Source organism: Octopus bimaculoides, chromosome 8, assembly GCF_046866305.1.
Source record: "Octopus bimaculoides isolate indiv1 chromosome 8, ASM4686630v1, whole genome shotgun sequence".
In the NCBI taxonomy this organism is placed as follows: Eukaryota; Metazoa; Mollusca; class Cephalopoda; order Octopoda; family Octopodidae; genus Octopus; species Octopus bimaculoides.
This window is the reverse complement of record NC_142935.1, coordinates 41,799,529-41,827,221: the sequence shown is the minus strand read 5'-3', so window position 1 is coordinate 41,827,221 and position 27,693 is coordinate 41,799,529. Positions and strand designations below refer to the sequence as shown.

Here is a 27,693-nt window from a genome sequence, read left to right as displayed (position 1 = left end):
GCGAATTACCATTACTCGACTTAGAGATAAAGTTTTAGGCAGATAAACTCTTAGAAATATCCCCAAGGAAACTTCCAGAAAGCCAAGGACATCAACAAGCCCTTCAAAGCAAGAAAGGGCGCGAGAAACGCATTGCTAGGGTTCAAGAAAATCTGTGTGGCGAAAAGAATTTTAAAATAGTGAGACAAGAATTTGAAAATGAAACTTGCATCGCAGTTAGAAAAACTTCCATCGGAAAAGTTACAGTGGAGGAATCTGCATCGAAAGGAGAAGTTTTGGAAGTCGTATGAAGCAAGATGTGTATAAATGCACAGTTTCCAGCAAAGATTGTTTCTCGAGATGGTGCTACATTTAAGCTCAATGGTCCAATTAATCTTCGGAACTGTACTTACTGGGGACCTAAGAATAACAGAATGGTGTGGTTTAGCATCAAAGGGATCAATAAGACCATACATTTTTGACGGTACTATGACTGGTCTCATGTCTCTGAACTTACTGTGACGTTGAAAATGTGGAATTTTATTTCCAGCAAAACGGGACCACCTACACACTGACTACTAAAGTAATGCAAAGGTCTACATCGATGAGATCTAGACAAGCAAAGAGGTTCGATAGAATAACCTCTGGATTCATTGGACATGAAGTCACTAGATATTTTCATACAAATTATTAAACGATACAGTTCACAGGAGGTAACCAGCAATACAGCAACCATTAATGCGCATGCAAATACTAACAAAATATTTCCAGATACTCTCGATTCTATTCGGGCGTCTAAATCGCCATGGACTGTAAAAGAACAATCACCAGGTTGAAAACCTCTGTTCTTTAGATACTCAGAATAATCTATAATAATAAATGGAAAGTTTGTGTGTTTGTGAATTTGTTACTTTAACTCCTCCGAGACTATCCAACAGGCCTTCATGAAACTCAACACGTGTGGTTGGTTATGTTCATGCGGTGACTTACGGACTTGGAATTTTAAAAAAATTGATTTTCAATCAGCCTCGATTTTTCAAAATTGGTGAAATTTCGGCATTTTTCGCACTAACCATCGTGACATCAATTTAACGAAAAATGTATTACGAGTATAAACAGACATCTTGTTAACGACAATCTATTTAGCATTAGCTAATTCTTCATTTCAATGCGAATTTTTTGATTTGTTAAAACTTAATATTTCAGTTCGTTGTTTTAATTCCCCAGCATTTCAGGTTTTTATTAGGCATTTCGCACAGTAGCCATCGTGATATTAATTTGACGAAATTTGCCCCAAAGAGGAAAATTTCGCCATTTTACGCACATACAGAAAAATGACGACACGGGTCGCTACCAGACTCATGTAATTTTTTCGTCAAGTTGGTCCCAGTCATTAATCTTGATTTTAAATTTTTGAAAAATGTCGAAATTTGACGAAAAATACTTCATGGCTATAAACATACATCTTATTAACGGTAATTTTTTACCGAGTACCTCAGCTAGTTTCTAATAAATTTTCTAAAAGATAGGTATCTTCTAAAACGCTGATACTATAATCATTTAGTGTATATAATTTTGGTGATGCTCAGTATAAGCTCTAAATGAAATAACGGTGTAATAACATAAAAAACTCCCAACAGACAGATTCAGTAAATATTTATTAATTAATTGAAAGATGTTTCGTTGTGTCGCTTTATGTTCATAAATCCCGCAGATTGACTTTTGCGATTTTAATAAATTAATCGCATGTCATGGTTGCTTCAGTATAGTCGCGATTCAAGTACGGAAGCCAGTAAATGAATATCACAAGACTAGAATATTATTAATGATAATCACTTATAAATTCACACTCTATATCTAATACAACTCAGTTTTTCTCGAAAATGGTTGGAATGTTTTTTTTATTCCGTTTATTAGATTTTAAAAGTTAACAATTTCAAGGGAAGTAACTCATAAAGTCCATAGTTTGTCAGTGTTATGCCCCTTTACAGGATAAAGAAGGTAGACAACTCTGACGTTTTATTTTAATAGTTTTCTTAAGTATGTATTAAAACTGTGTTTGGAATGAGGTAATATAACTAAGATTATTAAATGACTCTCCTTTTTAAGAAGTTAATGATTGTAACATTATTGAATTCTAAAGGGATGGGACTTGAAAGCTACTTCAATTAAAGTATCTCGGTTACCTATTAAATTTGCGTTCCACGATCCATGGCTGTGTATTTCAGCAGTAATTCTAACTACGTTTGTTTCAAAAACTTTAGCAAATGTATCGGTGGTGTTGTTGATGGAAATCAAGAAACATGATTTATGATTTACCGGTTACTTACCGATGTTGCGTTGTCTAAGTGTCATCTATTATTGCCAAAGGTCGACTAAAGCCTTGTGACTGACACTGCTGAATGGAAACTAAAAGAAGCCCGTCCGTCGCATATATATATATATATATATATATATATATATATATATATATATATATAAAGAGAGAGAGAGAGAGTGAGAGAGAGAGAGAGTGAGAGAGAGAGAGAGTGAGAGAGAGAGAGAGTGAGAGAGAGAGAGAGTGAGAGAGAGAGGGAGAGAAATAGATAGATAGATAGATAGATACATACATACATATATATGTATATATGTATGTGTATATATATATATATATATATATATATATATATATATATATATATATATATATATATACATATGTATAAATATATGTATGTATATATATATATTCATATACATACATATATATATATATATATATATATATATATATATATATATATATATATATATATATATATATTAATAGTTATCGCCAAGCCAACATGGCAGTCCCAAAATTAGGACGAAAGCTGCCGTGAATTAGCTCCAAGAAGCCATCGCCTCTAGCTAGCTATGTGACACACGAAACCTGTGTCCTTTATAACCTTCGAACAGGGGAGGTCAGCAGTGTCCCCCTGCTGGTTTGGCATCTGCAGACTAGACTAGTTTCAGGGTGTTGCCCCTTGTCAATGCAGAGTAGCCAAGCCTTAGCCAGGCGGCGCTGCTGACTATCTGCTCGAAGGTTATTTATCTAATTTCAGTGGAATCTATCCACTGGTTTTCAGAAATAGAGTTATTAATATTTCTAAGTCTCTCTAAAGGAGACTACGGCAGCGGTACTGGAAATTAATAGTTATCGCCAAGCCAACATGGCAGTCCCAAAATTAGGACGAAAGCTGCCGTGAATTAGCTCCAAGAAGCCATCGCCTCTAGCTAGCTATGTGACACACGAAACCTGTGTCCTTTATAACCTTCGAACAGGGGAGGTCAGCAGTGTCCCCCTGCTGGTTTGGCATCTGCAGACTAGACTAGTTTCAGGGTGTTGCCCCTTGTCAATGCAGAGTAGAAATATTAATAACTCTATATATATATATATATACACATATGTCTGTGCTTTTCTGTCCATGTTTGCTCTCCCGCCACCACTTGACAACCGGTGTTGATGTGTCTACGTCGCAGTAACTTAGCGTTTCGGCAAAAGTAGTCGATAGAATAAGTACTTGACTTTAAAAAATAAAGTACTGGGGTCGATACATTTGACTAAAGTTCGTCGAGACGGTGTCCCGCATGGACACATTCTAATGACGAAACAAATAAAAGTAAAACTATACATTTGCTGGTGCAGATGGAAGTGGCTCGTAAGAATTCCGATGTTCGTGCATTCGGCTGTCCTTACGTTATGAGTTCAAATTCCGCTAAGGTCAACTTTGCCTTTAATCATTTCGGATTTGATGAAATGAGTACCAGTTGGACACTGCCATCGATGTAATCGACAAGTTCCCCTCCCACAACATTTTAGGCGTTGTGCCTATAGTTGAAAGTTTATTAGTGTCAACATGTATTTCTATCCCTCGAACACTTTCTTCATTCTAGTTATTGATGATATATGGGCAACACACACACATACGAATATGTATGCGCACAAAAAATATGTATCCAATTGGTGTACGTACGTACGTGTGTGTATGTGTGTGTGTGTGTGTGATGCCCATTTATATATATACACATATACTTATGACTTAGTTGTGATCTGAACATAACCACTTCTGACACAGCGAATCGGGAGCCCTTTTGGGCATTCTATTTTCCTTGCTGGAAGGGTTCCCAACCCATGGGTAAAGAGGGGTTAGATGATGGCGCTGGTGTTTTCTAAGGGCTGGCATGTGTAACCTGATCACCTCTGCCGATCAAACTCCCAACCCATGCGCTCCAGTTGCAACACTGATTCTGCTCAAATTTGACATCGATGTTACTTAGTTTGGTTTGAAATAAAGAACTTGATTAGCTTAATAATCCTAACTTAATCCCGGGCAAAGCCGGGCTATAGTTTATACATATACATGAATATCAAAACATTTGTACATAATTTTCATTTAAATTGTATGTAGCATGTGAACAATTATCATAAACTTACATGCTATATTGTATTATAGTATAATAATAGGCTATATTGTATTATAGTATACTAGGCTATATTGTATTATAGTATACCAGACGTTGCAATTAATTACTGTTGCTATTTCGTAGTATTGGTTAACAAATCTGAGAAAACACGCCGTCATGTATTTTTAGTACAAGACAAAGTAGATACGGTAAAATTAAGTCTCTATACTTTCTTTTTAATACTACTTTCTTTTTCATTGATATTCAGTTATTCTGTAGATGAACACAAGGGAAGCAGAATATTCATAGCGTATATTAAGATACATTAATTGAAATGAATTCAAACGTAAATAGTGATAGGGAAACTGACTCGCCAAATATGCTAACTTTATACTGAAAGACACAGGAAAGCAGATCGAACTGAATCTGGAAATATATCCTGACTTCGTTTCTTAACTGTTTCTATCATTTCGTCACCTTGCACAGCATTCATAGTAACAAATATCGATATTGTTGTGACTACTACTACTACTACTACTACTACTACTACTACTACTACTACTACTACTACTACTACTATTATTTCAGCAAGACACTTTATTTCACGTTGCTCCAGTTCACTCAGCTGTAGAAATGAATTGCGTCGTCTCGGGTGCCAAATTCTATCGGCTTTTGGCTTTCCCTTGGATACCATCGATGGTGTGGAGAGGAGCGGCTAGTATGGCCGGACTTGTGTCTCGGAGGGGAACCTTTTTTGGTGCAATCCCATGGTTATTCTTAACTGAAGATTTACTACTACTACTACTACTACTACTACTGCTAATAATAATAATAATAATAATAATAATAATATCACACCATCAACGACAAAGGCAATAACTACAACAATATCAACGATTGACACACTAAACAAACAACCAGTAGCAACAACCTTATTAATAATATTAACGGCATCGATAAATATATACAACAAGTTTCTTCCCTGACACTTGCTTCATTATTCAACTCTGCTATACTTCTCAATTAGTCTTCACAAAATCCGAGCTCTCCAATCGATTTATCCAATATATTGATTAAGTAGAGTCACCTGACGATATTAAAACACGAAAGAAAATTATATATCATGCATTGCTAAAAGGTTGCTTTAGATAAAGAAAGGATTACGTATTATCGTCGGATCGTTGTTATTATTGATATCTCTTTTACTCTTTTACTCTTTTACTTGTTTCAGTCATTTGACTGCGGCCATGCTGGAGCACCGCCTTTAGTCGAGCAAATCGACCCCGGGACTTAATCTTTGGAAGCCTAGTACTTATTCTATCGGTCTCTTTTTGCCGAACCGCTAAGTGACGGGGACATAAACACACCAGCATCGGTTGTCAAGCAATGCTAGGAGGACAAACACAGACACACAAACACACACACACATATATATATATATACATATATATGACGGGCTTCTTTCAGTTTCCGTCTACCAAATCCACTCACAAGGCTTTGGTCGGCCCGAGGCTATAGTAGAAGACACTTGCCCAAGGTGCCACGCAGTGGGACTGAACCCGGTACCATGTGGTTGGTAAGCAAGCTACTTACCACACAGCCACTCCTATCAATTTTTTTCTATATTGTTCTCCGTTCTATATCACGTTGTCGCTATTGTTGGTGTTGTTGTGGTTTATGTATTTATGGAAGTCATTTTATTTTTACATCTGCATTAGATAGTATTCTATATATTGACAGCTATTAAAAGCTGTATTTATGGATTAGCATTTATCATAACTAGACGAGGAAATCTTTGCTTTGAGGAACAATATTAATAAACATATTAAAAAAAAATCAGAAATAAAAGGATAATATAGAGAATGCAAAATGATAAGTCGGAGAGTGAATAAAAGAATTGGAAAGAATACACACACACACACATACACACTCAAATATATACACATCCACACTGACCTACACATACGCACAAATATATTCACATCCATACTGACACGCACACACACACACACACACACACACACACACACACACACACACACACACACACACACACAACACACACACACACACAAGTACATGCACATCCATACTGATATACACGCTCACACAGAGCATATGCATGTAGGTAAAGATACGTCGAATATAGGCGTGTAACAGGTAAGAAAGGAGTCAGGATTTAGGAATTCAAAACAAGCCTTAAGCTGTTAGAGTATAATAAAATAAAGTATAAAGGGGCTGTTGTTAAAGTCATCAAAGCATTTAAAATGTAGTCATACAAACGTAAGTGTAAATAGAATTAAATAGTAAAACAGGAAAATGAAAGCGGAAGATCATAGCAGTTCTTGGGAACAACAGATGATTATTGAAAATTTCTTAATATATTGGAGAGGAGGTAGTTAACCAAGGGGGTGTAATTGTCCTAAGGGGTAGTTGTTTTCGGGAGGAATTGTCCTATGGGGAGAGGGTAATAGTCCTGATACGATATATGTATGCATACATATGTGTATATACATACACATATGCATATAGACTTGCATATACATACATGTATGTATGTTTGCTATATATGTATATGTACATAGTTGGCGAGAATTATGAAGGGGAAATGAAGAAAGATGGAGAAATAGCAATGATTTATTTTAAATAGATTTATCACCCTACCATTAAATCAATGACGGTCAATACGACAATAATAACAAAGGTCAGTGGATCGACATAATCGATATAATGTCACACAAAATATCCTTCTGCTTCTTACGTATGCCATGATACTATCTCCGTAGAAATAAAACAAAGGTCACATTATTTATTGCAATTCAGGATATTATCTTAAAACAATATGCGATGTTCCATGGCTGGAATATTATCATTAATGTCCTTATTGATGAGAGCTGACATGAAGCTAAGCAATGATTCTAACATAGCGCTGCTTTCAGTAATACTAACAATGTCAGCAATTTCAGTTCCATCAAGCATTCCACTACCTCTCTGTCTTCCCTCCTCTGTCCATTTGCACAAAGCCACGATTATGATAGTTTCTATGACCTGACCATGACGAACACTAGGGATATTGCTATCACAAACACCTACTTATTTTCTCTCTTATTTCTGTTACATATTCAACAACCTCTGTATAGCAGCTCAAATTGCACGATAGATCTTGAAATCATTTCATCTCTGTTGTCTTAAATACAAAAATGAGAAAAATGGATACAAGCTCTGTACAAAATATTTTCAAAGATAGCCATAACTAAAACAAATTGATTACTGTAGTCTCCGCCAAAATTATAAATTGCACTGTAAAGGAGTTATTTTCAATACATTTAACCATTTCGTCGCTGTGCTTGTACTGAAACACGAAACCTATATGTTTCTATTAATTTTCTAAAAATAATTAAAATACTTGTATTTGCATTTAGTTAAATGACTAATATTTATATTTATCCCTGCATTAATCTTGTGCATATAACATAACTTAGATGTTTTTTTTACATAAAATTATAATGTTTCAGTTTCAATCTATACCTTAATATAGGTAAAGTTTTACTTTTTATCAAATTACTACAGAAGTTTCCAGGCGATTATATACTGCGTGACCTACTCCAATTGCAAAGCAAATTATATTGGTGAAATCAATACTCCCCTTTGCCAAAGTGCAACTATCCACAGACAATGCATCAAACAAAAAGAATTCGTCAAATCCTGTAAGGGAATGGATCTACATTTTATCCAAAAATTCTTACTTAAAGTAAGCGCATAAAAATATATATTAATGAACATATGGGAAATGCTTATTATCATATTCTCATTACTGTTAGTAAAATAACTGGAAAAATTCACTTCAGCAATCAACAAACAACACACACACATATACACACACACACACACATACACACACACACACACACACACACACACACACACACACAGACGCTTAAACACACACACACAAAAGAAACCTTCAAAACAAATTTTCTACAGATGGATAACATGAAACTGACAAGAAAAGTACGACGTCTAAAAAACATTGACCTCCTGCGCGATCATCAATTTGAACCATCTCAGAAAAATCCTTTCTTAAGCTGAGTAGCATATAACTGACCAAAAAAGACAATGCAATTTCAGCCATTTAAGAAATAGACCCTTTTCTTTCTTTCATTCTGTCTTTTCTTTTTCACAATCTAACCGCACCTCTAAACATTCAACACACACACATACATACAGACACTGACACATGCACGCGCGCGCGCACACACAGATATACATATATATATATATACACTCACATAAATTCAAATTATCAAAGAACATTCTCTTCCCATTTCATCTCGACATCTATATAAAATGCATAAATTTTCTATAAAACAATTACTCCCGATGAATATTTGAAACGAGATAAAATCTCTAAATTTATCCAAAATTCTGATTGGCTCCTTTTTCTTATTATATAAAATCAGTACTCCACTCCAAAGAATCTATAATTATAACTAAATATGTACACATGCACATAGATGCGGACGTACTTATTAACTAAAATATATACTGTGTAGTTGTTTTAGGTATATACTCCCATGTACATATTTTAACACATGTACGCACCCCACCACACACATAGATACATTCCAGACACACATATGCATATGAAATGTACGCCGCTGTCTACTTTTGTGCTGCTACATGACTTTCCAGTAATTATCGTGTTTTCTGCATAAAATAAATTCTATTCAATAATTTTTGCAAAAAATAAAATGGTACTAAGCGTCTCAATTTTACTGGCTATGCATTTTACTGCTCGACATGCAAGCGCCATTGGAAATTTGCAGGGTTAGGTTGATAAGTCATGAAAACCCATTAATTGGCTATGAGAACATACTCTCTCTATATAAAAACATGATGCAGGGATAGTTGTGTTCTTTCTTGTATTAGAATTAGTGTTGTAAATTACAAAATGGAAACCTAAAAATTTTAAGTGCCATATCTAAAATACAAAATAACATATGGTTCTAGGTGCCGTCTCACTGCGTGGCACCTTGGCGAAGTGTCTTCTTCCATAGCCTCGGGCGACCAAAGCCTTGCGAGTGGATTTGATATACGAAAACTGAAGGAAGCCTGTCGTATATTTACATATGAATATATCTGTATGTGTGACTTTGTGCTTGTATTTGCTCTCGATCACTGCTTGACAACAAGTTTTGCTGCATTTACGTCTCTGTAACCAGCATTTCGACAAAAGACACCGATAGAATAAGTACAAGGCTTACAAAGAATAAGTCGGTTTGTTCGACTAAAACTCTTCAAAGCGGTGCTCCAGCATGTCCACAGTAAGATTATTGAAACAAGTTAAAAAATAAAAAAAATAAAGAATCTTTTACCTCGCTCAGTGCGATTTAAAGGATTAAGACAGCGTTAAGACCGAGTTAGGTGCCTTGATGTATGATAACTGTGGATGGGAGGTTAAAGAATATCTCCACACAGTTGTACTACACTGATCATACAGGAATAAACATGAGCAAATTAAGTTTTCCCATGGGAAATGAGTACATTTCAAAATATCATTATACAGGTCACAAAACCAAATTTGAAGGAAATAATAGACATTTTCTCCACAGTGTTGCAGCATAAGCAATTATCTAATAACACTTATAAAAAAAAAGTTTGTTACATGGTGTAATTTAAGGTCAACAGACATATATGCAATTTATTTCTTAGATTTTATGTCAGCATTGCGTGACTTCGAGTTCCAGTGCAAGAAAAGAAGTAAGAATACGGTAATTGCATTGTTTTAATGGGACATTATAGCTAAAGTCAATTTGTGAGACGGAATAATCATTTAAATGTGTAACTCTTCTCCGCACCATATGTGTGGAATACGTGTGATCTTAGTTCGACAATGAAATGCAAATATCCAGACACCACCTTGTTTATTTTCAATGTTCACTACGGAAGACAAACTTCGTCCCCTGAGGTTAGGCGATTACAGGTAAATAAAAATATGAGGAAAACGCTTAAACTCAATACATTTGACAAAGGTAATATAATACTCTCACAAACGCGCATGCACAACATTATATATATATATATATATATATATATATATATATATATATATATATGATATACATCAAGTACAGGACGTCACCAACGAGTGAAAAAATACGCAGACGCACGAGCGGTAAGTACAGGAAAAATTACCCCCCCCCCCCCCCAAAAAAAAAAACCATTAAGTACATGACATCACCAGCGAGTGAAAAATACGTAAACACTTAATGAGAGACAAGTACGGGACAAAATACCACAAGAAGTTTTACCTCTCCTCAGTTGTCGACTGTTAATTACTCTCTATTTTGAGTTTTCAACAACAATATAAGAAAATTTCATTAAACTACAGCATTCAGAAATTTTTAAAATATAAAATATCTGAAGAGTTAGAGCTTCGAACGAACAAACAACGACAGAGTAGATGTATGGAGTTTACAATCGACGAAGAAAGACATTAAGTGCCGTTAGGCCAAGTCGCATTGTAATGGGTAATGCCTGGAAAAAATTTTGAAAAGATATAGAGTAAATACAAGAGCAAAAAATAGTTGAAGAGAAAAAATGAGAGAGAAAACATATGTCGGGAGGCAAGAAGAAGATGGGGTCCAGTTAAGTACGTGTCGCGCACAGAAAAGACATAGGTAAGAAAATAATGCCCTGTAGTCACGGAAAGCAAAAAGGCAGAGGAAAAGGGAGAAAGAACGAAAGATAGTAAGGGGGTGGAAGAAAGGTAAGAAAGATAGACAGGAGAGATATATATATATACATATACGGGCAAGACAAGTGAAAATTACATAAATACATAGAATGTTCTCCGCAAACCAGTTTCGAAATTAATATTTCCTTACCGAACCTATCTGTTTCTCATCAGTACGGAGTGCCATATACATATATATACACACACACCCATATATATATATGTATGTATGTATCTATGTGTCTGTGTGTATCTTTGTATATACTCTGAGCTTATACCACATACATACATACATACATACATACATACATACATACATACATGTACATGTATGCACCTATGAATGTATGTACATGATTGCCAATTTTATTGACACGAAAGCTATTATAAACGTAGATAAGTAGACATTGCATGTTCAAGAAGCAAATGATTTGAAATAATTGTCCAATATGATACAGCAGATAAACACATATTTACAATGGCTGATATCATGCATATAATACATTCAATGAATAACCGCATGGTTTCATTTAATCAGACGCAATCCAAGCCTATAGATTAATAACCGTAATAAAATTTTGATTTAATAGTATGTACATGTGTATGTATGTATGTGTGTATATATATATATATATATATATATATATATATATATATATACGGTAATGGCTGCTAATACCTCAGCGTGTTTGTTCCGCACAGAAAACTGTTACTACTCTTAACCCAAGGAGTAATCATCCTCGAGCTGGTTAATGACATGATATCTGTGTCCGTTATATTGCAATCTTACCCCATGCAGTCAAAAGTCAGTCAAAAGATTATTGCAAAGGTTGGACGTACCAGGTAACTCGCACATCCCTAATTATTGTAGAAATGTCTCAAGATAGATAACTTACTACAGGTAGAAGAGAAGATATAGATCAAGTTTAGCCAACATGCAAATGTTGATGTACATTGAAGTGACGCAGCCTTTGAAAACTGGTGAAAAATTAGTTACATAATAATGATGATAATCTACATCGAAAACTTTCGATTAGTCCAAATAGATGAAAAGACATCTGAAGTCAGGTTCGTTATTTACCCTCTCGGTAATGTATCGCATGAGGTGCTAATCCTGATAAACACACTCGTCTGTCTGCACCTGACCACACTTGCAATGAAAGGTTCCAACCTGCTCGAGAGCGTCTTTGCCACACTCTTAAACTCTACGCTTATAAGAGTTATGGAATCTGAAATTATCACTTATATATCCCATTTTACGTCTTCTTTCACCGCGTTCTCATATTCCTGGTAACATAGCTGAGAATATCTCTGGTTGTTAACAAGTATCAATACACTTCTTCAGAGAGCAGGATGGACAATTGCCCGTATCAATGTAGTTCATAGAAACCAGATTATTTGCTCCTGGTACAATAACACACCACTAATCGCATCCCAATTTTTGTTATCAGTCTTTCACAACATTCGAAATAACTATACTGAGAGCCGCGAGAGGCCAAGGTATTAAGCTCTAAAATCTATCATCCACAGTGCATCACTTCCCTCTAGTAATCGAGTAAAATACTACCGAGAAAGCATACAAATCTGCATGCGATCGACTAGCACATAGTCCTTGTGATCGATCAGAAACATAAAATTAGCTTTGATTCTACATCGCACCAGTACTAGTCGAATAATCGAATACCATTTTCACTATCGTGTTTAAGAAGTACCTTAGACCAGACTGCATAGCCGTTGTGTTCAAATGGTTGACCACAAGGTCATCGGTCATAATATATTTTCATCACCACATTGTACCTACTGAAAAGCAGACCATCTTCCCTATAAACAATTCTTTGTCATATATAACCTCAGCTTTTCTAATAAGTCTGTTCAGAGAGACCCATCATCGGATATTGATGATCATCCTTATCCACTATCCTTTAGTTCGTTAAAACGGTAACCTGAAAAACTCTGATTTGTCTGCTAATATCGGATTAGATACACGATCTTGAATGCATATCCTTCGCTCTATATGCTGTCTGATTACGTCTATGCCTACCAAGTGGTTCCAGGTGGATTTCTTGTATTTTGATTTTTTGGCGTTTACAAAGGGTCTACCACTGTACACAATCTGAAACAGCGAAAATAATGCATACACCTTATAGACATCAAGCAAGTCTCCATTGCGGAAAAAGCTAGTTTCACCCATGTAGAGCATGTCAAATTACAGTAACACGAATTTACTAGGAAAATACCGTTGATTGCATGAAGATCGCAGGCTAGAAGTAACAATATAACTTTCATTGCTGACATGTTGATCGCAAAATAATGGGAACAGTTAATGGTCCCCCGTTAGAGTCAACCGGTGAAAGTACGTTTCTTAGTCTTCAAAGGCCCCATGAAGTATTGTAGGCAGGCATATAACATTGAAGTTGCCTACATCATCTATAAGATTTTATACAGCTGGTTCGGTTCAGTTTTGATCAATGTTGATTAGTGGGAAAGTTCGATTAACGTTCGTTGGTTAACTTTCCACTGAACATATTTTTGCTTCGTTTTCATTTTTTTTCCTTCTGTTTTTTTGTTTTGTTTTGTTTTGAGGTTTGATCTTTTTGATGTACTTCGGCATTTACCCGGTGGTCAAGCCAAATGGCATATAACTGGAAAGTTTTATCTATCATACGCTAAATCCGTCAAGCATGTCCTCTCTAATCTATCCATATGTAGCGAATCTGGAATAGATGACACAGAAACTGGAGCTTTCATTATATCTAAGACGTTGAAGATCTGTCGTAATGTGAACAGGAAGTAATGGTGTCGGATACCTATGTAACTTGATCGGTACCATTCAAAATGAATATAAAACCTTGAAAAGAATACATATTAATTCAGACAAAACTTGCAACTCGGTACTTGGAGTGGCTAGTCAATATCGTTGGTCAGCGTCGTAGAACGTTGGGCAGATAGTTTTTTTAAGTTGCTTGGTGACTGGTTCAGTCTGGACTTGCAGAGGATAAGAACTGAGACGATGTGATGATCAGGATTCCCAGGCTCATCTAGCTATAGACTGAAAGTTGTCCTTCAAGATCAGAGAGTGGTAATACACGCACCCATCAACTTCATATTTTATCACCTGATAACTCTCTCTATTTGTTACTCTTCTTTTGCATGACCAGATTGAGGCAACTAATGAGTATCTTCTAATGGAAGGCATATTAAGAAGGATGTGCATCTCTTAACAATCTCACAAAACAAAAAAAGAACAGATATTTCTATGTTCAAAACGTTGCAATTATGTGCTTCTTCTACAAGATCTCTAAAATTCATAAAGAGCGTGAGTTTGTTCTCCATTATCAGCTATATTTCGCTACGTATTAGTTTCCTAATATTTGGAATGCAATGGAAGGCTAACTGTCAATCACCTATCACACAACGTGGTTGTGAAACATCTACGTTAATATTCTATAGAGGAATAAGTTGGCACCTGGAAAAATTGTTACCGCACCGGGAAAAATATTTAGCGGCATTGTTTCTGCCTTTACGTTCTGTGTTCAAATGCTACCTTGGTTGATTTTGTCTTTCACCCTTTTGGTGTTCGATAAAATAATTGCTAATTAAGACCTGATACTGATGTAATCGATTAACCACACCAAAACATAAACTTCTGGCCTTGTGCCAAAATGTGAAATGAATATTTTATGGAGGATTGATAGTGGAGTAGAGCGACGACGTGTTAAGAGAAACTGGTTACTGGAGAAACTGGTCACTGACAATAACTAATTTGCTGGTATATTTCAGACGTTATTCAGCCCAAGAAGTAGGTATAATATCCAGAAATCAATGGCTTAGCTAAGTTACTCTGAGCCATTGCACATCCTGGAAAATCTTTACAAACACACAATACAGTCTGCCGGACCTCTCCAAGTTATGTAACACCTTTGCACAAACTCATACTTTGTTCGCTCTTTGCTTATCTACGAGAATTCTCTTAGCTATGGCTACAAAACCTGAGCGGTGGAAGCATTTGAAGGAACTGAGAAGAATCACTTTCCTCTCTAATTAAACCCTCATTTATTGTTTAAATCCCAATTAGAGATGAAAGTAAGTTTTGAAAGTGAAATGCTACACCCCGATAAATTTGTTGAACGGTTGTAGTTAGTGATGAACATGACCTATTAAATGGGCCATGTTCAACCCTGTCATTATCACAAAGCCATACACCGATGAATACATACCGATGGTGACAGCAATTGTTATCGGTAATTAGTGCTATCCAGAATCTATGACAGTATTTGATTACTCGTAGGCAATCCGATTATTGGGGATTTCGCTATCTATTGTTCGCATTTTTATTATTCGGCGTAAACTTCTCTAGGATGTGCTGTCAATACGTCTTGGGATATTGGTGACAAATAAAATAAACAAATATTATAATTATTGTTATTGCTATTGATATTAATGCTGACCTATCCAGATGTGTTTTGAAATGGCTCTTTATAGCTCTAAATTCCGCCTAGGTCGAGTGGTACAAAAAGTATTTTTCAAATTTATTTTCATAGACGAACCACATATTTATTTATTTCAAAGTCAGCCCCGTAATAGGGTGTGACAACAAGTTTTATTTCAAAATATTCCACTTGTTTCCTACCATAATACTTCAAAGTAAATATGGTGTCATAATACATAGAATGGTTCTCCGAATAAAAATAAAAACCTTGAAACTTAACTAACATCTCACAAAATGGAAAAGAATACACAATTGAAAATACATACTGAACGCAGAGATTTTTCCAAGAGCAAAAAAAAAAAGGAACAATGATATTTTACAAAAAATAGCAAAAAATCCGCTTCACAACAACAACAACAACAACAACAACAACAACAACAGCAGCAGCAACAACTCTCAACCACTTTATAAAACGAAAATGCTACGAGTGCAAGTCAAACACCTTCGCACGCAATTCTACTTTCAAGCAAGTGAACGCTAGACACGAAACATTTGTAATGACGGAATTAAAGCGTGGCTGCAACACTTCTATATGACAGGTATTTCATGACTACAATCAACTAACGAGGTTCGTAGAAAAAGAAAAGTGACGTATCGGTGCCTCATGAAATTTCTTGCACCTTCCACGATGTAGATTGAAGCAGCTTTTGCAAATATTTGGGATAAAATCTCTTCCATTGGTGAGACGTAGAATATATGCAGCAAACTACCTACTTTTCAAAACTAAGGACATGACAAGAACACAAACCCAAATTGTAGTATACATCTGCCTATTGACTGGTTCTGCAATATTTGGCACAAGGAAGCACAAAAGCCACCATCGAGAAAATGGATGACGACGTTGATATCTGGCTCGTGGCCATTTTCATTACACAATATGCACTATGCGTCAGTACTCACGTAAATTTTGGTGATATGTGATTAAGTGTGGAGTCAACATAAACACTTCCAAATTTCCATATCAGCTACATGCAATGAATTTTAAAGAATGCTTAAGACTCATTATACGAATTAGAAAGGTCAGCTGTTACACGTGGCACTGACAATCATTTACGGTCTACTTGCATTTAGAGGAGGACAACAGTAGAAAACCACATGCTTTGCTACTCCTAAGGCGGCACCAAACATAAAGCTGAGGGGTCAAAGATCTCAAACTGGCTTCTTTGTTTGCAACTGGCTGGCTTAATATTGAGGAAGAAGAAAGCAGTTTACAGTAAAAAATTCAGAGGGAAGCAGATGATACAGAAGCCCCGCTCTTGCCGTAGTAACATTCCCTCTGTGATGGGGAACTAAGGGAGCTATCAGAGCTTTGTGAAAAGCGGAAAATGTAAACATTAAAAGAAATGAGAATCAGAAAGAAAATAAATGTGAAGTGGGACACATCTCCAGTGAACTATAAACCTCCTTTGGGGAGGAGGAATCCATTTTCTGTGAATAATCCACAACATTGCAGAGAAATATCATCTGAAACACTCAACGAATTTTCTGCTGCCAGTATTCATGTCTTTCGACAGTTTGTCTATCGATAACATTTTTTCTGTTTACGTTACCTTTGTCATATAAACCTTGGTGGTATAAACCTTGGTTATGTTGTTTTTCTTCCTTCCACTGTTCGCTGAGCATTGGAATCTTGTGATAACTGAGCAATACTATTTATTAAATAAAATATTTTTATTATTATTATTATTATTATTATTATTATTATTATTATTATTATTATTATTATTATTATTATTATTATTATTATTATTATTATTATTATTATTATATTATGTTTGACTTTTGCTTTGCATTTGTACAAGTTGGATCCAAGTCTCACCCAGAGACCTCAAGAGACAACAAGTTAGAAGTTCAAGTAGGTGTTATACCTAGGGTACCATATATTTGAATTTGTACAGTGTTGTTTTAGATAATGTTTTAAAATTTGAGATCACATAGACGGTATTTTACGTAGGATATGGGCAGTTCCCATGAGCTCTATCTTTTGAACTTCAGCCATTTTGGGGTTTCCTGGTATCTGAGCAAGGTAGTAATCAGCCCGTTTCGCTGTCATTCACAGGGCACCTATGACAATAGGTATTGTTTTCGTCTTCAGATTCCACATTTTGCTAATTTCTATTTCAAGATCTTTATATTTGCTCAGTTTTTGGTAGGTCTTGACAGATACGTTTATATCGATTGGGACAGTCATATCAATGAGGAGGCATGATTTTTGTCTGAAGTCTTTCAGTGTTATGTCTGGCCTATTTGCATCTATCTTTCTGTCAGTTTGAATGGTGAAGTTCCAGAGGAGTGCGATGTGATCATTTTCAAGTACCGGGGGTGGTTTGTGTTCCCACCAGTTTTTATTATGGCGCAGGTCCAGGTTTTTGCAAATTACCCAGTGAATATATTGTGCAGCTCTATCATGCCTGTTGAGATACTCTGTAGGCGCAAGCAAACTGCACATGGAGACACCATGATCGATGGTCTCATGTTGTTGTTGGCATATACAACATAATGGGGAGCTGCCGTTCTTTAATATGTTGGCCTGATAGTTCTTATTGGTAGTTATTATTATTATTATTATTATTATTATTATTATTATTATTATTATTATTATTATTATTATTATTATTATTATTATCATCGTTATTATTATTAGTATCATCATCATCATCATCATCATCCTCATCATCATCATCATCATCATCATCATCATCATCATAATCAACATCATCATCATTATTATTATTATTATTATTTTATGTTTGACTTTTGCTTTGCATTTGTACAAATTGGATCCAAGTCTCACCCAGAGACCTCAAGAGACAACAAGTTAGAAGTTAATGCAGGTGTTATGCCTAGGGTACCATATATTTCGATTTGTACATAGTGTTGTTCTAGAGAATGTATAAGAAACCATAAGAAGATTATGTGTTTGTTTTAAAATTTGAGATCGCATAGACAGTATTTTACGTAGGATATGGGCAGTTCTCATGAGCGCTATCTTTTGAACTTCAGCCATTTTGGGGTTTCCAGGTATCTGAGCTAGGTAGTAATCAGCCCGTTTCGCTGTCATTCCCAGGGCACCTATGACAATAGGTATTGTTTTCGTCTTCAGATTCCACATTTTGCTAATTTCTATTTCAAGATCTTTATATTTGCTCAGTTTTTGGTAGGTCTTGACAGATACGTTTATATCGATTGAGACAGTCATATCAATGAGGAGGCATGATTTTTGTCTGAAGTCTTTTAGTATGATGTCTGGCTTATTTGCATCTATCTTTCTATCAGTTTGAATTATTATTATTATTATTATTATTATTATTATTATTATTATTATTATTATTATCATTATTCGACAACTCGTTCACTTGATAAAAATGACACTCTTCTATTTTTGCTTCCATATCTTCTGGAGGAGTTACCTCAATCCTATTATTATTATTGTTATTATTGTTATTATTATTATTATTATTATTATTATTATTATTATTATTATTATTATTATTATTATTATTATTATTATTAAGGATGTGACGTGACAGAATCACTAGAGTATCGGAAATAATGCTTTTTGAAGTGAAAATGTAAAGAACTAGTAACCTGCTGAACTCGATCACGTCGTCCAATCCCTTCTCTTCAAATGCACTGATCAGGTGCCTAAATAAGGAATAATTAAAACATTTTGTTTCATAGCCGCCTTTTTGCTGATATTAATGTCAAATATCAGTATAGTGCACAACAACTGGCCTCTATGTGCCCTCCATATATGTGCTCATTGTCTTTTAGGAATATTGAGGTGTGATCACAAATACTACATCAGTTTTGATTTACTATAGCATTATTTTTTAGTTTGTTAAGTTATTTAGCGGTTCATTACTGCAGTAGAGTATGTGTGACATGAGGCGTGTAATCTTGTTGAGCTTGTTGTCACTATGTATAACTTTAAGTGTTGGATGACGAGAGTGTTTGTGTGGTTTCGAATTACAGTATCGGCCATAATTTATGTAAAAGTACGTGCGTTAATTTAGTGGGTGTGATTGTCAATATTATACACTATGTTACACTGCACAGTGGTAATTGAGCAGGGTATATGTTGTGTGAGACATGATAATGAATTGGTTGGGAAAGGTCTCATGCATGTATATTGCGCAGAGAATGTACTATTCATTTATAGTGTGACGGATGGCTTTTCATATGGTCTCAGTCACACATAAGATTTTTGCTGAAATGATGTATTCAAAATCTTACTCAACATTGAATTGGAAGGCATTGATAATAATATTTCTTTAAAGGAAATTAGCTGTTTTGGAGAACTGAAATAATCTTAAACTTAATTCATAACTGGATTTTGCATATTGTTTGCTTAAATCCTGCAAAAAAAGAAAAACAATTCCGCAGTTGACATTACTTAATATATGATGTATTTATAACAGTTTATTTACAACGGCATGAAACTTGTAAGACGTAAGCTAAAGTAAGAACGGAAAATAATGCGTTCATCAATGATAAAAATGAAGAGGGAATAATATCCAACTAATGTTCTATTAACAGAAATAAACAGATATAAATCAATAACAATACAATGATATCATCGTAAAAATATATGGTTGCATCTACGTATTATGGATCCATATACATACATAGACACATATGTATGCTGTTAAAAATGATTATTATTTACTCTATTAAATGCTACTCTTCTATTATGATTTCTTTTTAAGTTTTTGTATAAGTAAAATCAAAATACATATCCGTGATGTACAGATATAACTTACGGAGACATACAATCTTTATTTATTAGGAATAGCATTTATGAAAGTTATCACAAACAATATGTATACACGCACACACAAATTCACACAAGCATATACATGTATTTTTGAATACACACACACTCACACACACACACACACACACACACACACACACACACACACACACACACAGACGCACATATATATAGTGTGTATGTGTGCGTGCGTGTGCATAAGTACATACACGCAGATATACATATATACAAGTACGTGGTTATATATATATGTATATATATATATATATATATATATATATATATATATATATATATATATATATATATATATATATATATATATATATATATATATATATATATGTACATATATATGTATGTGTATATATATATATATATATATATATGCATATATGTGTGTATATATATATATATATATATATATATATATATATCATTATTGTACAGAATGGATGGATGAAACTTACGGAAATTAAATACAGTCATACTATTCACGTTACAACTTATTTTCACAGCAAACGTAAACACACACACACACACATACACACACACACACTTAAATATGCACACGCGCGCACACTCATTTCCATACATGTATATATGTATGTATGTATGTATGTATGTATGTATATATATATAGACATATATATATATATATACATATATATACATATATACATACATACATACATACATAAATACAAACATAAACTTATATACATGTATACGTCATTTAATATACAAATGAATTTATGCGTAGGTTGCAAGTGTTGTTGATGCACGTCTGTTTGCATTGTAGTGTTTGTGCTGTGAGTGATTATGCTGTGTGGATGCATGTGTTACTTTCAGTTGATGCATACGTTCATTGTCCTACTACACATGTACAATATAATATATAAAGTAACTGCGTGTATATGTTTTTAAGGACAAAATGTATTATTGTGTGTATGATACATCCATGTTTACATAATATATTGGTTTGTTTATGAGCAGAAACATCATATATTCAGAGGAAGTAACGACTTTTCATGAGATTTATACGAGGTGAAGTTCTGTTCATGTTGTCTTTGTTCGAAGTGATACGTTGTCTCTACTATTCTTTCTTCTTTTCCTATCTTGCTTGCTTTCAGCCTGGTATCATTCTTGGTAGATAATAACTTCGCATAATACCAAACTACCGGTTCCATTCTCGTTTGTTCCGTTCAAGATTATGCCTACGTATCTGAAATGAAAGCAAACACGTTATCATGTATTTACAGTATATTGGTATATGTATGTGCGTATGTGTGTCTGTGTGTGAGTGTGTGTATAAACACACACACACACACACACTTATATATACATATGTATATATATATATATATATATATATATATATGTATGTATGTAAGTAGGGATGTATGAATATAAGCGCTTACACAAATACAAAACACACCCACACACACATATACATAAATATATATTTATAAAACCATAGAATCCGATAAAATAAAACATGGCATGCGTTGACAAAATGAGTTAATAAGAAATGCATGAATAGAATAAGTTTATGTGTTCTAAAATAAGGTTAATCCTGATTCGTGAATCAAGATATCTGCAAAAAGTTGTTTTAGCTATCGATCTTGTTATTACCATGCATCTTTTAAAACATACATAAAATATACAAGTGTTCTAACTTGTGCCTGTAGTAAGATCTGAACATTATGTAAAAATACACAAAATACATATATATGAAGGCGTCTATGTAAATCTCTGTGTGTGCACGCATGCACATACACACACAAACACATAAACGCAACATACACACGAGCGCACATGCGAACACACACAGATACACACAAACACACATATATTGAAGAGAACTTAAAATCCAGCACACATATTTTACGCTTTGTCGATGAGGCAGCTGCAAATATTTGTGGACAGGACCAGATTGTGAATATTTTTAGGTGTTGCAGGGCAGTTGAAACACTTTTTTCTTAAAATATCGAACTTATTTATTTATCTCTCCAATTGCTTCAGATACGCACGCCGTGTGATGCACAAGCTTTCGCTTTCTGAAGCGCGTACCTCTCTGACATTTCAAATCTAACACCCAGCGCCTGTAAATAATTGAAACACTTCGAAGCTCCACTTAGAGCGTAATACCTCTCAAAGTATCCAATCTTCACCACAATCAGTTCGGTTCCAATTGCTGTTGAGCGAAAAAGACATTATCCACTAAGGAGTACTTCTATTACATTTATTGTCGGGTAAAAACCTATCGATATAGTACATTATATCTCCGAAAAAAAGTGTTACCACTAGTAAGTTTCTTCTTGAGCTGGCTGCTAAAAACATATTCTGTATGCAAATTGTTCTATCGATTTTATTCCAGCCTTTATTAACGTTGAGGTAACACGCAATATTTCTGTGAATAGTTGGAGAGAGTACTCCATCGCTTATGGAATGACAGCACCAGTTTCATACTAGTTTAGTTGTCCCCTGGTTTTCTATTCATCAAAATATTTTATTGACATATGATATACATGTAAGCATGACTATGTAATTAACAAGCTCTGTTTGCAGATACGTGGTTTTGGTTACAGTTCCTCTGCGCGGCATCTTGGACAAGTACTGTCTACTATACACCCGGATCGACTAATGCTTTGTGAGTGAATTTGGTAGATAGAAGTTGTGTGGAAGCCCTTCGTAGAATATATTCCAGGCGTAAAAATATAAGGATTGGAGTTGATTTGCTCAACTAAAATCCTTCTAGGAAGGGCTTCCAAGCAACTTCTGTCTACTAGGTTAGTTGCAGTCTAGTAATTGAAACAAGACGGAAAAGATATTCATATCTTAGTTTATACATAGTATTTGCTAAATATCGTTACACATATTTTACAATACAATATACAATATGATATAGTAAAACAGGGTATAACTAACGCATTAATAATCTACTCTAGGTTTTCTACATTACAGTGTTAATACTGTAGTAACTTGTTCAACAAATTCTTTTTTTACGACACATATTCTCCGACAACTGTTATAATATTCTGTTCCTTTCAATGGTTCTAAAACAGGCAGCATTTAGTTCTTTTATCCATTTCGTAACTATTTTCATGTATAGTTATTCCATGCATATTACTCGGTGAAGCTAGGTCTTCCGTCACTTCAGTATTCGCATTAATTCTTGAAATGATCAGTAATAATACGAAAGAGCTAGGCACATCAGTTGATACATCAAGGGTCAAAGAGAATCAGAGGAAATTTTGTGCTTTATTGATTAATTCACATAGGATGCCGTCTACTATGTCTTCGAATTTCCTAGTTACAATTTGCGGAAATATTCGTTAAAAAACATACCTGTATCCTCCAGACATACTTTAACAGTTGGTATGATACAATAATTAATTCACCGTTAATTAATACAGTTCTTTCCAAAAGAATAAGACATTCTCAAACTAGATTAATTCAAAGTTTCATTTTCTTTCTCTTTCTTTACCTGTATTCTAATGAAATTTCCCGTGGTAAATTCCTTGGCAAATTCCGTTGTTTCATGCTATCATCTTGATGTTAGATGGGAATATATATACTTTATATATATACTTATATATATATATATATATATATATATATATATATAGTTGATCATTTGATCACTCTCTCTCACTCCGTCTTTTGCTCTTCTCTCCGGCTAGGTAATTACGTATCTCCTTTACCGTACCACACCTGTTTCTGGCCTCTTTCCTGTTGACACTCTTTCTCTTTCTCCCCTCTGTTTCTCTGTTTCTCTCTTTCCCACTCTCCTTTTCTCTTTCATACTCTCTTTTTCTCTCTCTCTCTCACTCTGGCTGGGTAACCATGTATCTCCTCTACAACAAGACACCTGTTTCTTTCTCTCTCTCATACTGTAGCCTTTCATCATCTGGTACAAGACGACCTCCTCCAATGCCACTTCTCCTTTCAAAGAATCCTTGTCTAGCAAGGTTATCTGGTGACCCTGCCAGTGCAGGTGCCACTTAAAAAGCATCAAGTCTGCGCTGTAAAATAGTTGGCAATTTGATAGGCATCCAGCTGTAAAAGCCATGCTATGACTGACCTCGCATTTTCTAGTGTCACGTAAAAAGTATTCAGCCCGCTCTGCGAAGTAGTTGGTGATAGGAAGGGCATGCAGAAAAAATGACACAGAAGTATGGTACAGGCTCCTGTCTGGCCATCTCCTGTCAAACCGTCCAACTCTTGCCAGCATGGACGGAGAACGTTAAACAATGACTAGGATGATGATGATGATATATACGTAGTAGCGTAAGCATTTAGATTGGATGACCGTAATTTCATCAACAGAGATCATCCGCCCTTAGACCGCTTTTGTCTTCGTCTTGTAGAGTATCCAACAAAAACTAGCCTCCTTATATATATATATATTTCTGATCACAAATGGATTTTAAATGTTCACAATATCTGTTTTATCATTTTTTAATTGATGAATAAATCGATTATATCGATCGCATTATGAAAAGAAATTCGCTTTCATCGGGTGAGTTTAAACTAAGATAAGATAAAAACGGCTTAGTTAACCATCGTTCAACAGTGCCAATCGCTTGAACGATAGCTAACAAAGCGGGTCGCTCAGAATCCTCTACTTCTCCTGCCTTAGTTTAAACTCAGCCGATGAAAGCATATTTCTTTCATGATGTAATCGATTTAATCGATCTATTTGTCAATGAAAGAAATGCTGCTGAAACAGCTGTTGCGAACCTTTAAAATACATTTCTGTGCTTTTATACAAACACCATAGCTAGAACCATCCCTATGTTGGATATGTGACTTTCATTGGATTGTGAATTTACGTGACTATGTATGTGTATGTGCGTGTGTGTGTTGTGTGTGTTGTATGTGTGTTGTGTGTGTTGTATGTGTGTTGTGTGTGTGTATGTGTGTGCGTATTCCTATATATGCGCGTATATTTTATATATATGTATATACGCCTAGATACATGTGGAACTCGACTGTTTCCCGGCGTTCTGAGCGTTAAAATACGTAGATTGGAATGAATCTTACACTTGATTAACTATATATATATATATATATATATATATATACATATATATATATATATATATATATATATATATATATATATATATATATATATATATATATACAAATACACAAACACATGCACACACACACACACACACACACACACACACACACACCACACACACACCACACACATACAATAACAGAGACACACGCACACTAACACATACATATATGAATGTATTGTGTATATATTTATGTATGTTCGCTTGCATGTAGGTATATCTAAAACAGCAGGTGTATTTCCAGAGGTGGTAGCATTTGGAGCTGAAATTCAATGAACAATAACCGACATATATTGAAATGTAATAAAAAGGTTTACATAAAGCTTATAGCAAAGTAGTGTATATATATTCAATTGTATGAAGTTAGATATTGTTATTGTCTGTTGAGATTAATTTACTGTTTACTGAAAAAAAGCGATTAGGTAATGTTGTTTCTCATTTAGGCTGAACGTGCAATTTTATTTAAACAGTTGAGATTATAGGTAGACATATGGATGATTAAATTATGTGCTTGCTTCTTTCAACATCGATAATGTACAAAGAGTAAATGGACAGCTACTCAAACAACAAGGCAACATGCTGATTTCTATAGGCAAAAAAGGTTGCCTGGGTACTAGTTTCTGTTGAGTCCTCATAAAACCACTGAGGAACTAAACACACTATTTGTTGCAAAGAAAGATTAGCAACACATTTGATAACAAAAGCAGGTGTGTGCTTCAAATGACACGGCTTGCAATGAAGAATTGAAACATTTTGAAGTATTTACTGCATTAGAATAGAAGCTGTACCAGCAATATTTTTGATTCTCAACGGAAAATATTTTTGTTACTTTCTTCTTTCTTAGAATCGATGGTATGTATTACAGCAGCGAATGAGACGCAATATAGTTCCTCTATTGACTTAAGAAGCTCTATACTTTTTCACTGATTAAAATCTTACACCTGGGGGGCAATTCCGTTTTTAGCAAGTTAATAGATCTCATTTTTGCTTTTAATGTAAGTACTGCATTGATTTACTATAGTGCAGAAATGAGACATCTGAATATTATCGTTCGCTAACTGAAAATAAATTAAGAAACAAAGAATATCTATACGTAACACCATATATTCAATGAAGTCAGTGGCTCAAATAAGATGCCTAGTTTTTGCAAAATATCAAATTTTCATTTGTCAGCTGCTGCAGTCAATTGTCCATAATCGATTTATTCCTACATAGTTTAAACTGTTAATGAAAAAATGTCTTCGTCTCCGAAAACTGAGACAATATATCTCGTCCATTTAAATATCTCTATTGTTTTAATCCCTAGATCAATACCCTCGCTCAAAAAAGTAAAATCCTAGCATTCATATCCATAATTTTTCTAATAAATTTACATTGATTTGTGACATGCGCATTGCTGTTGATATTTAATCCCAGATCAATTATGATTATGTAAACCTCGGATGAAACGTTTTCCAACCGCAACCATGCTGTATTTTCTCCAAGCGTAGTGCAGGTAGCACTACATATTCCAATGCGTCTATAGCTTACTTTTAGACGGTAGTGTGCAATTTCGTTTTACTTCAATGTTTTGAACTGGGAGGAGGCTGTTATTGCTAACGTTGTGCTGCCGTATACAAGCTTCCCGTTGCACATGGTTGCATGGTTGAAGATTGATAGATGTGCATGAGTGGAAGGTGTTTAGCAGAATTGTAATTTGGGCAGAAAGAAATTGCTTCGCATGTATATCTGTGACATAATAAAAGTGATAAGACTTTTGAATGAAAGTATATAACAAAATATTTGGAGTAGCTTCGTATCTTCGTGAATAAGATGGGTACTGGAGAAAGATGTTAGGATCTTAATTACACTTTTGTTTTTAGTTCGTATCAACAATGACAAATGCAATGACATGAATTATAACATTCACCCAAAATTCCCACCAATGCTCTGGTGCTTATACTTTTCAAGTATAAGAAGCAATTCTAATTTACACAAATAAGAGAACACAAAATGATCTATCACGCTAATTTTGAGCTTATAATATGAGAGTGGTACAATGACATGCAGGATTTAAGTAAATGCCTCTATAATCAGAGTTCAAATACTACTGAGGTAGATTTTTCCTTTCATCATTCCATGGTGTTTCAAATGTACTAGAAACACTAGCATAATTCTCCCAACAAAAGGATGGTCACGTTGCTTATGTTGA

General features: G+C 34.7%; 1 protein-coding gene across 4 annotated transcripts in view; it reads right to left on the bottom strand.

Annotated features, from left to right (window-relative positions):
• Positions 1-21,508: 21,508 nt before the first annotated feature.
• LOC106883669 (uncharacterized) overlaps positions 21,509-27,693 on the bottom strand; it is a 313,977-nt gene continuing 307,792 nt past the window's right edge. For all 4 annotated transcript variants that reach the window (XM_052970057.2, XM_014934771.3, XM_052970058.2 and 1 more), the window contains one exon: positions 21,509-21,631. In XM_052970057.2, coding sequence (XP_052826017.1) covers positions 21,547-21,631 — 85 coding nt within the window. In that variant the 3' untranslated portion in view covers positions 21,509-21,546. The remainder of the gene's footprint in view (positions 21,632-27,693) is intronic.